The 12382-nt window shown below is 47.0% G+C and overlaps 1 protein-coding gene across 1 annotated transcript; it reads right to left on the bottom strand.

Moving 5' to 3' along the window:
* Positions 1-5369: 5369 nt before the first annotated feature.
* Positions 5370-6887, bottom strand: LOC120848618. Its single transcript, XM_040220626.1, has one exon. It carries the CDS (start codon positions 6885-6887, stop codon positions 5370-5372), a length of 1518 nt encoding a protein of 505 aa, XP_040076560.1.
* Positions 6888-12382: the final 5495 nt, after the last annotated feature.

Raw genomic sequence — 12382 nt, 5'->3', positions numbered from 1 at the left:
CACTCCGTTCAGCCCTAAGCTGACAGTGTTGTGGAAGCTACGTGCTCCTTGGGCCAGCCACACGCTCGTCACCCCACGGGTACTTCGAGCGGCTCGGTTGTAACGCGCTGACGCTATTGACACCACCACAACGCTGACAACGCCACCAAGGGCAAAGCTCATAACCACGCTTGCCTTGCTACTCCACGAACGCGGGAAACCTTTTCTTTCTGTTTTTGTTTGCGCCGGACATCCCATGACGCATCGCGCTCTCCGCTCGCTTCTCTTCGAGCGGTGGCTCGAGTGCACCCTTTGGAACGAAAAATATAGCCAATCGTTCAAAATACAAACGTGCGATTATGATTTACGGTTATTAGCCTTATTATGCGTCATGCTTCACTCATTTCCGAACGAAATTTGAATATTTCAATTTATGTTTCCGTACCCCTTTAAGGCCACACAATTATTACATTAGATCACGTGTTTTGACACAACTGAATACATATCCTTATTTTTCTGCAACATTTATACTAAGTTCAATCGGTCCTTAACGCATGGTTTTGTCGCGTGAAGTGTTCTATGAGTCGAACGAGAATTTCTAGCGGTCCTTGGGACATGTCGAGCTGTAGACTTATGTATTACTGGATTTTCTTTGTTACTTTGTGGGATATGGCAAGCGGTATTGAATTTATTGCAGGTCCCAGCTGCACCAAGCGAGTAGACTCACCGTCCAAGACCGCAAGCCGCTATCTTCAAGCCGCGCAGAGTGTTCTATGAGGTGAGCAATCATGTTTGGCAGTCATTGGTACATGCAGTGCTGGGGGTTTATGTAAAACTGGCCTTGTCCGTTTGAACCAGTTTTACTTCAGAAAAAAGTGGACCTCTATAGTGCGATGGTGCTCGGCTGCATGCACATGCACCCGGTATTTATTATATTTATATATACATAAATACAAAGCTTTCTATTTTGATTCAAACAAAGTAAAAAAAAACGGCGTGAGTGTTACTTGGATGTTGACTTCAATGTGTGTTTGTGGGGCTCAGAGGACATTACATAAGGGGAAAACCCTTAGCAGTATGTTATTTAAAACTAATTAACAACATTTTTAATAATGGTTTTATGGGGTATGTTTCAATTCTAGTTTCAAAGGCAGTGAATATTAAAGACTAACACAATTGACACAATTTGCGAATGGCAACAAGTTTCGAAATATTCAGGGATAAAAATCTGCCTTTTCGTCGCCCAATTCCAAAATCTTGCGCTCAGAAAGCCTCAGGATGTCGTGCGGACCTGGTTGCTTCGGACGCACCTTCACTATCCTGGAAGTATGACGCCGATGCTTCCGCCAAGGACACACTGTCGAGATAGTGACGACGTACCCGGTATGACTAGGGGACTCTACTGCCCATTATTAACAGCACGAAATCTTGAGCTCAAGCTGAGCACGGTTTTTGCATCCGACAATGAAAACGGAAAAGTTGGACAATGAATACCTTCAAGCCGCTTGGCGTTTTGTGAATGGTTTAAATAGGGATAGCCTTTAATATTGACTGGCTTTTAACACTGCAGTTGCAACATGGTCCATAAAGCCATGAATTGCAAAGCTAACAGATTTTGGTCAATTAGTCAACGTACTGTGACAGTTATCCCTTTACTAATGTCCGCCGAGTCCCACGAACACGCAGTGAAGACATCGACATAACTCTCATGGCCTTTTTTTTTTTAAATTTTGTTAGCTTTCAAATAGAATGCTGTGCAGAGTGTATACACGTAAAACGACTTGTAGAATGTAATCATGCACATAATTGTTACAAAACTTTGCTTTTCACATAATTAAGTATTGCATTTGTCATTGCAACCTTCCAAACATAAGCAAAGCATCCAGTTTGGTACTCAAAGTGTATTCTATTCGGCAATAAATCAACGGATTGCTACTTGGTTCGCCTTTGGCTTCATTGTGAAAATAATAGGCATGTGCGAATCATGGATTTTGGCTTAAAATGGATAATAATTTGAGCTTATTAACTTTTCAGTTGAATGTCACATAGTTTCTGCACCTCTCACCAAGCCCGTGAATTCTGGGTCCGTTTACATAAAGTCATCCAGCAGCCGGAGGTTACCTTTTGGGCCACCGAGATTGCTCTTCTCTTGACGCAGACAGCTCATTGTAGATTTTGTCAGAACACTTCTGTCTGTCACGGATTCGAGGGGTGCATTGAGGTGCCAACGCAACAATGTATCATAGATAGCTGTAGAAATATATTATCACGAGCACTTTTTAATGTGTAATCACCCCCTCCACCGTTGAAAACCGCAGCCGTCAACCTCGACACGCTGCATGCTGGATTTTTGCTGCACCGGTTGGTGTTTGGACGGGGGAGTTCATTTGGCCGGCGACTGTACTTAAAATGTAGCTCTTGAAAATTAATTTCTACAGCTACATGCGAAACATTTTTATGTTGGCTGTTTTCTGTAACCTTTATCTTTGGGTTTTTTCAGTGTAGAGGAGGAGGCAAAAAAAAATTAATATTGGCCAAGGGACAAATATTAGCATCTACCGTTATGGTCAGTCGGCAGCTCTCTACGGGTCATAAATGCAGGGTGGCGAGGTGAGAAGGGTGCGTCTGTGGCAAACATAGATTGTAGCACCTAAGCTCCCCGCCTTCTGTCGGTGTTTGTCCTTTTTTTTTTTGGCAACTTGACTTCCCTTGGCTATGTTCGCTGATACCGAAAAGAACCCATTATCGCACCCAATGAACGCGGGCGACCGATGACACCGCCTGACAAAACGTGTCTGCCCAAACGTCCCTGCTTTTTGTCTTCTTCTTTTAGACATATTGTTTCTCATCTGTGCATTTGTTGGTGGCCTCTTACCCATACAATAACCTCAAATGCACACAGGAAGACTGCTGTCAGCAGAAAAAAAAACGGCCGCTGTAGAAGTTAAAAGTGAGAGCAAAGCAAAAAATCACTCATTGCCAAAATAAACCAGTGATGCGTCGGATTTTTCAGTGGCTTTTTTTTTTATCTCCAAACCTGTCAGCTCATTTCTAACAATAAATGTAACAAGATACATAAGTCTAGCAGCGTATCATAATACATCGCAAAAGTATTTCACTACTAAAACAGAAATAGATTTCGGAAATGCATTTCGGTACAGAAATAGAGATACTCACAAGTGCCCCTAAGATTACATCGCAATGCTTGCATGTTGTGATGTTGCCCCGATTGTAATTCTTTATTCGTTTTACATTGCTGCAGACGCCGGTTACTTGTTCCAACATAAGCACTGTATGCCTGTGTGGAGGCTGATGCTCATGGCCTTAACTGCAGTGAATAATAGCAGTTGACAAGAGCAAACATGTTTTGACCTTCTACATTAAAATATGTTTTGCTTTATCCTTTTACCTAACGCAAGACGAGAACACCCCACCGGCACCATGTGTCCTCTACAACAAGCAAGAGCTGGACGATGCAGACTTTCTTCACCTTGTTGATGATCGTGAGCGCTTGTTCTCCGTTTTTAATGAAGAAAAGGGGCTGTGCATGTTGTTGGCAGCATATTGGCTTTTCAGCATTCAGTATGAATGCAAGGCCTCCAACACACTGGTTGCTCTGGAGAGGATTTTCCTTGGCTTGAGCGACACCAATCCAAGGACAGTCGTAATTAAATTTTTTAACAAAGTTTGCAGAAAGGTATGTGGTTGAAGAGATGTTTTGTGAGCCGTTTTAAAAGTGTATAATCCACTTTTCTCGCCAGTATTATCAGGTTAAATTTTATTTTGCTTCCAGAACGAATGATAGAAGGTTTTATGGAGGCATGTTTTCTTTTTATTTATTTAAATGTTGGGCACTTTCTGTGATAACTAATGCTGACCTCCTGTAGACGAGGTGCTTAGAATTTAGCTGTACGAGTTCCTTATCCATAGTCGTCTTCCAGAACTTTATCATTTTCTTTGTACGTGAGCAAGAGGATAGCATCTTATATGGAACGTTTGCTTTTTTGCCCTAGAGTGCAAGTTCATTCTGTAATATTTTTCATTACATGTTTGCAGATAGCATTCTTTATTTCATGGAATGGCATACATGGTATTTTCCATTTCTCAAGAGTAAAGGTTCGTCCCTTGGTTGAATAGATGACGACTGCCCGGCGGTGTCTTGCGGGGCCAATCGTTTGATGAGCCTTGTTCAGTGGGTGATCAGAAGAGTGTGACAGATGCGGGAGGACTTCGTCTAAACTGTTTATTTAGACGTGACGAGCTATTGTACAGAGTATATACAAAGCAAAGGGAATTCGCCGTCCTCCAAATTAGTCCAAGTCCAAGCCAGAAAGGGGCTTCTCTCTCCCCCGTCACGGACTTTTGAAGACGCTGACCCCCTCACTCTCGGGCGAGGATCAACCAATCATTTCAAAGCTCCGCTGGAGCCACGTGATATCCACCGTCCAATAGTTGGCAAGGGCGTCGATACACATTCGTTAACTTGCCAACGGACTACAGCCGACAGCTCCGTAACTTCGTCCGTGCATCCCGTTGCAGACATAGCGGCGCCTCTCCGGAACCCCCAGGTTGAAACCCAAGAAGCCCCGTAGAATGCGAAAGCCTCCAGATTCAAAATAAAGAACAACATCTCTTCCCGAGGGGTCATCCCGATGGGGGAGACACAGGAAGACGCTCTCTAGGGGGGCCGCGACGGCAGAAAGGCCCACGCGGTCTCCCGCTAGAAAAATAAAACTACACAAAACGACCGGGGAGGGAGCATCATACACGCCGCCGGACAAGACGACCGTCGCCCGGCCGATCGAGAAACCAGCCGTCTTTCCCAGAACCCTTACACCTTCCCCCCAAGACTGTTTCTGGTCCTCCTTGGACCTGCTAAACAGTTAATCTAAACCCACGCAAAAGAAATAAAACTAGATAACACTAACGTGAAGTTCTTGAGAACCGACTCAAAGCGTGCAAACATAATCGTAAGCTGACAATAAAACAAAACACATAAAGACAACAGATTCTACTTTAACAAACCGGAATGTCCCAGTGCAAACATAGAAAGGGGCCAAAATGCGTGCGTGACATCCCAAAGGCTGAAAAATAACACACACACAAAGAGGAAAACAGCGTAACATTCGCATTGAACGTATTCGCAACAGCAACGAGAAAAACGTCATTTTGGGTCCCCAAGTTCGACTCGCCAATTCACTTCACAGCCCCACAGCGCCCTGCGGCACGGGTGAGGGGAACATTCACGTCTAACCGAGGCGGCATGGCATGATCGCTCAGTCGACTCCCAACATAAATTGTTGAGCCCACACTACGCGTCAGTATTTCCGTTACTGGTTCCCTTCCCATGCTGGACTGTTACATTGTAACGCTGAAGGGCCGAGGCCTACCTAGCCAACCCCACAAGTCAGTGCTTCGCTGTCTTCATCTCTTCCTACGTTCTGTTCTTCAACTTCACAAGGATAGGCCGCTGTACCTCCCTGTTGCACCTGGACCTTACCGCTCCTAGCTTTCAACAGTTCCCAATCTTCCCATGCAAGCAAACAGTTCACCCCTTCCGCCAGCTGATTGGTGAGCGCGCACACTAAGTCGGCTTTAGTTGGATTTTCTACCGCCCCTGGACAGCTCAACCTTATTGGAAGTGTTGCAAGATTGGCATCAATGGCGTGGCCAAAAGCGGACACTAGCTTCACTGTGCCCGACGGTTCCCTCAAGCCTTGAGGTAGCAGGCTCTCCCGTACTACCGTCATTTCGGTACCCGTGTCGAGCACTGCTTCGGTGTGTACGTCGCCGCACTCCAGTTGAACCAATTGTAGCTTCGAGCGGCCCGTCTCCGAAATCGACCGCCTCACCTCAACCCGAGCGGTTAAAACTCTGTCTGTCTGCCCTTTCGGTTCAGGAACATTTGCCAGCCCCTGTGGCACCTCACTACCCGAAGCGCGAGGGCAGTGCTTGGCAATGTGTCCCTGCTCATGACATACATGACACCTTACAGCTGCTCGACCCGAGTTCACGGGACCTTTGAACCCTGGCGAGCGCCCCGTCCCTGACTGTTCTGTTGGAACGTACACCTGTTTTGTGGCGCTCCCTTTCCCTTTTGCCTGCTCATAAGTCTGTAACACCCTCGCCACCTCGACCGGTTTTAACCAAGTCTCTCCCTCGCGAAGGCGAACATACTCCAGACCATCGGTACTCAGGCTCGCCTTAATCCGATCAGCAACCATGAGCTCCGTTACTGTCTCCTGCGTGTCCGCACCTCTCACCTGAAGGTAATACGTGAAGTAGGTTCGGACACGGGAGGCGAACTGAGCCCATGTTTCATCTTTTCTTTTGGCTGCACTGTCGAACCTGTCTAGGTACTCAGCTGGCGTGAGCTTCAGTTCGCTCAGCACCGCCCGTTTTACCGACTCGTAATCTAAACAATCATCTTGCCCTAGACCGCGCAGCAGGTAGCGGACACGCTCCGTTAGCACCGGCATAATCAAATGTACTCGACCACTATCCGGCACCTGGTACGTGGTAAACAATTTTTCCACCTCATCAAACCATAGAGGAACGTCCGCGTCACATGGCAGGCTGTACCCTTTCAAAACTTTCGCGCATTGCGCAACCGGGTCTAAGCCTGCATGCCGTTGGTCGTCTGTTTCCGACCCAGAGGACGAAGGTCGACCACTTTCTTTTCCTAGCTGTGCCATGCGCAACGCGATCCGCTTTTCGGACTCAATCTGAAGTTGCGCTTTCCGCAACTCAAATTCTAGTTCGAGCCTTCGAATTGTGACCGCCTCCGATTCCTTTTCTGTCGCACCCTGTGGCGCCTCCTGCCCCTGACCAGAGGCTCCTGTCCCCTGCGAGTTCTCTCCATTTAACCCGTTCTTCATGTCGGCCAGCATCTGACGCGTCAAAACCATAAGTCCCACCAACTACCAGCCATGCCAACCTCGACCCGACGGAAGAAATCCCACTCACCCGGCGCAAACGTTGCTGCAGTTTGACGCCCAGAGCCCGGATACTGCGTCCTCAGTAGTCGTCCTTGGCCTCGGCGTCGGAACTCCTGAGCCTTGAGGTCCCTGGTTTCAGCCACCGGTCGTTCAGCGTTGCTGTCCGATGACCCAGGTGGTTTTCTCTCCGTCGATGTGCCACATGCGCCGCTTTCCACCGGAGAAGGCCGCTTCGGCAGTACCGCTCCCTGACGCTCAGCGCTGCTTGTCGACGGATTCCGTAGGTCGCTCCGTTCAAGCACCTGGCCAGCCAGGAAGCTTCAGTTGGACCACCTCTGTCACTTTCTTGATCCTCCGATCGTCACCGAGGCTCGCTCATCGCTGTCGAGCTGCGCCAGTAAAGGTTCGTCCCTTGGTTGAATAGATGACGACTGCCCGGTGGTGTCTTGCGGGGCCAATCGTTTGATGAGCCTTGTTCAGTGGGTGATCAGAAGAGTGTGACAGATGCCAGAGGACTTCGTCTAAACTGTTTATTTAGACGTGACGAGCTATTGTACACAGTATATACAAAGCAAAGGGAATTCGCCGTCCTCCAAATTAGTCCAAGTCCAAGCCAGAAAGGGGCTTCTCTCTCCCCCGTCACGGACTTTTGAAGACGCTGACCCCCTCACTCTCGGGCGAGGATCAACCAATCATTTCAAAGCTCCGCTGGAGCCACGTGATATCCACCGTCCAATAGTTGGCAAGGGCGTCGATACACATTCGTTAACTTGCCAACGGACTACAGCCGACAGCTCCGTAACTTCGTCCGTGCATCCCGTTGCAGACATAGCGGCGCCTCTCCGGAACCCCCAGGTTGAAACCCAAGAAGCCCCGTAGAATGCGAAAGCCTCCAGATTCAAAATAAAGAACAACATCTCTTCCCGAGGGGTCATCCCGATGGGGGAGACACAGGAAGACGCTCTCTCGGGGGGCCGCGACGGCAGAAAGGCCCACGCGGTCTCCCGCTAGAAAAATAAAACTACACAAAACGACCGGGGAGGGAGCATCATACACGCCGCCGGACAAGACGACCGTCGCCCGGCCGATCGAGAAACCAGCCGTCTTTCCCAGAACCCTTACATCAAGGTTCAATAAATGTTCAATTTAACACATTCTAATTGATGTCATAATGAAATACTGCTGTGGTTCAGTCAAGGGCTAAACCACCCCCCTCTACCCTGCTTTCAATGAGTAAACATATGCGCGTAGGAGACAAGTGATAAGCGAAGCGTGTTGCCTGCAATCCTCTGAGACAAACAAAACATGTCACTTGATCTCCAAACAGGAAAGCTTTACATGCTTCGCTTGTGGCAGACAGAGATGTTCACAATGGTTCAGCCGTGCAGTGCGGTGCTTGGGGCCACTGCTTGCTCACTTAGAGTTCGAGAAAGGGGGGTGCCGTAACACTTCCCAAGTGCCCACGGGGTTATGATGTGGCTTGCAAGGAGGTCTTTTGTATTACTTCTTCATGAAGTGAGTTGTGTTTAGTGTGACTCATTATTTCTTTATCACGTGCCTCGTATGTGGTGATGTGGCAATCCCTCTAAGTGAAAAAAGTTTAAATGTGTTCAGTAAACATGATAAGCAATAAATCATATAATAATAATATAAGAATATGCAATAGCATATATGATTTTCGTACAATTTACAAGTTCTGATATGTGTATTGGACACATTCCAATGAAATGTATACTGGGGTCTATACTTCATTTCACCCTTCGTCCGAGCGCGGCGGACGCTACCAGCCAATCCAGCGTCGAGAGAGCGTCGTGTGACCTTGAACTCCACATAACCAAAACGTAGCATGATACTCTCCCGGCGCCAGATTGGCTGGGGTGGCCCAGCATCCACTGGGCCACCCCAGCAGGTGCCCATTTCATGCCAAGCACCCTTCACCAAGGGTGTTAGCAAGCACCCTTTGTGAAGGGTGCTTGCCTGAACGCCATGAGGGTGTTAGCCCAGGGACAAACTGATTTACACCCAAAAGTGTGTAAAAACCTTTACTGTGTACTCAAGGCTTCTCTTTCCCATTAGTGCCAGTAAGCGTGTGTAAAGTGAAAAATATTGTAACTGAACATTAGAGAGTTTTAGTAGATCGCTCTCATGACTCCGATAACGATACCCGATACTCCGCCACCGCCTCCCTTGCGCATGCATGGTATCGTTATCGGGACTATCGGAGGTATCGGAACGATCTAATAAAACTCTTTATTGTTGCACTGTCCCTTCACCTAAAGTTACTTCTTTTTATTCTTTTTTTACTGCTGCACTACCGGGGGATCTTAATGGTGGGACAACATACCATCCCTGAACCTACGACGACTGGAATGGTGGTCGCAACCAGCGTCGTAAGACTTAGTACTCAAAAAAAGTCCAATACATATTGAGCAGCCTTGCAGCAGCTTCGCGTGTCATTACTATGTAAGAGTTTCTGGGGTTGAGTTATAAAACATGACCTCCCGAAACTCTTGACAGTCTTCTGAGGAACACTGAGGCAGTCTGTGATAAATTATGTATTAAGTGTATAACTACAGCCACTTTCGGCCAGTGACTGGCCGGAAGTCAGTGGCCAGTGGCTGGCCGAAAGTGACTGCCAAAGGTGAATGGCCAGTCTCTGACCTAAAGTGAATGGCCAGCCACTGGACAAAGGTGAATGGCCAGTCACTGGCCTAAAGTGAATGGCCAGTCACTGGCCTAAAGTGAATGGCCAGCGACTGGTATAAAGTGAATGGCAAGTCACCAGACGAGGACGAAAACACTTCTATTGCCGAGCACTTTGGCCAAGCTTGGGCCATCGAAAATCTGGTTGGCCATAGTACACTTGCCAGCGATGGCCCATTCACAACGTGCTGCTTGGGCACGCTCTGGGGTTGGAAAAGTAGGAAACGAGTGCTCAGCTCGGGCATTCTTTGTGTTCGGCTATTCTCATCACCGCAATGGTTGGACACGAGTCACTACCCGAGTGTCCGCCGAGGCATTGATTGTTACGAGCCGCAGTCGAATGCTTACGCAGTTCTTGCGTCCAATCCCTGAGCCGCGCTCGACTCTCCTTCGACATGTGGTTTCGATCCTACAATTACGTCATCAAGCTTTGCGAAGGCAAGACTGAAAAGAATAGTCCCCTTTTATCCTCGCATTTTCACAGCGACTAATACCCGTGCCACACGGGCAACTCGAATGCCATTTACAACGAATGACATTTGTGTGATCGGCGAATCAGTTCGCAATCTGTCGCGCGTGGAATGCGCTACGCCCGGAGGGTCGCGCGCTGATTGGCTGTCCGCTCAAATGTCATTCGTTGTAAGCGGCATTCGAGTTGCCCGAGTGGCACGGGTAATAGAAGCTTCTGAATCAGTACAGGCCTGTGCGAGTATACTTAAGCCAGACTAGGACCAGTGCGTCTCCGCAAAATCATGAACGTTCTAAGCCGATATCGTTTCTTGACCCCTTTAATATAGAGTGCATAAGAACACAAAAAAAAGAAAGAAAAAAAGAAGAAAGAAACATGTTTCCGGGAACGAACTGCAAGCCACTGCAGATGTCAGGCCTTACAAAAATACTAATTAGCGAAATATTTAACTAAACTTTCCTGTTTTACTTTTTAAATAGGGGAAGATTAACACATGGTTCGAATCTGAAACCTTGTGAGCATCATGGAAACGCACTAAATCCATCTCAAAAAAAAAAAAAAAAGATATAAGCCACGTACAGCATTTTACAAAGTTGCAAAATAAAAGAAAAAGCTAAATTTGAAGGTGTTTTTTTTTTTAAACGCATTCAAGTTGAGCGTTTCTATTAACGCCGTAATATACTGTACCTGCTTTAAATCTATAATGAGTGGATTCGGTGGTTTTTAATGCAGCTAAAAATAGTCAATTATTGCGATCTTTTTTTTTAATATTTAACGTTTGCTATGGGTGGCAGTTTGTTCCCGGAAAAAGCTTTTTTTTTTTCAACCGGGTGTAATCCGGGTGTTTCAGCAAATTTCAAAAATCGCTGAAAATAGGGTTATTTTCAGCGATTTTTTACATTTGCTGAAACACGCTGTATACTGTGACATTACTGCATGCGGTTAAAGCGCCCAGCAGCATTCCGTGGCATCCGATGATCTCTATGACAGTATTCCTCTTGAATCACTCCAGCAAAGCAGTCGTGTTTAGGCGGTCACTGCGTTGTCCACAAACCTCGCTTTATCAATAATGCTCTCCGCCGATATGTTGGCCCAAGCTCTATTATCTTTGCTTACATGAACAACTCTCTTAGGCACGTCTTTTGCTTGTACACAGGTTCTGTGTAAAGACAGAGAACCTGCGTAAACTGAGATACTTGCGACCTCAGAAATGTTAACTGAATTATCCACGAGGGGGAATCGGTGGCCGAGAGGCCTAGCTCCCACCAGCTCGGAACACGTGGAGCGAAAGCTCCCGCTGCAGAACCCAGGGATCCTGGGCTGAATCCCCACCCCTGCCCGATTCGATCTGGATCAGCATCGTACCCGCGTGCGGTCGCGTATCAATACTGCGTGATGCACGTCAAGGACCCCGGGCTACACGGTAAAAAAAGAAACCCCGTAAGTTAACAGCCTTATTCAAAAATGGAAAGCGCTGTGTGCGGTGCGTGCGGGAAAAACGCCGTAGAGGCGACGTGAAGGTCCCAGTCAGTAAATTTACGACTTCACATAGTTCTCGGTTCAGGTCTGTGTTCCCTCCTCTTTCAAATAAAAACGCATAACACACGCCACGTTTGCTCTACACTCTAAGAAATACCTGAGTGTCTAGTTTCCCGCAAGACACCCAAAGAGCCAATCTCTGCGATCTACGAAATCAGCTCAGCGAATGATGAGGCTGAACACCCGTTTAGACCTAAAAATGAAGCCTGCGCTGTGGCATTGCGCAATGCAAAACGTCAAGCTTGCATTGCGTAATGCCACAGCGCAGACTGAATTTTGAGGTCTAAAGAGATGTTCCGCTTCATCATTTGCTGAGCTGATTTCGTAGATCAATGAAATCGGCTTTTCAAGTGTGTTGCGGGTAAGTAGACGCGCAGGCATTTTTAAGAGAGTAGGTATAGTTTTCGTATTGGCAGATGTATCATGCTACGTGCCATTGGGGCGAATGCAGGACAACTCTTTTCTTTGGCCATTTTCCCACAGTGTTGTACGGAACGGCGTTCCTGGAACCCGTTCCTTTTAGGAGGAACGGAGGAACCCCGTCGTTCCATTTTGTGTCGGAGGAACTGGAATCGGAACTCGTTACATTTTTACGGGAGCGAAAAAAAAAAGAATTCGGCTTTCCTTTTATTTTTTATCCAGTGGGTTAATTTTTATATTGTTTCTAAGGGAAATCTAAAAAGTATCAAAATAATATATTTACGAAGAGAAGGATCTGCATAACTTTTTGGTTACTTATTCTAGGGTTTATTTT

The sequence above is a fragment of the Ixodes scapularis genome, unplaced genomic scaffold (genome assembly GCF_016920785.2).
Source record: "Ixodes scapularis isolate PalLabHiFi unplaced genomic scaffold, ASM1692078v2 PGA_scaffold5__190_contigs__length_132052651, whole genome shotgun sequence".
Classification (NCBI taxonomy): domain Eukaryota; kingdom Metazoa; phylum Arthropoda; class Arachnida; order Ixodida; family Ixodidae; genus Ixodes; species Ixodes scapularis.
The sequence above is the reverse complement of the archived record's forward strand: the minus strand, read 5'-3'. Positions and strand labels throughout refer to the sequence as shown.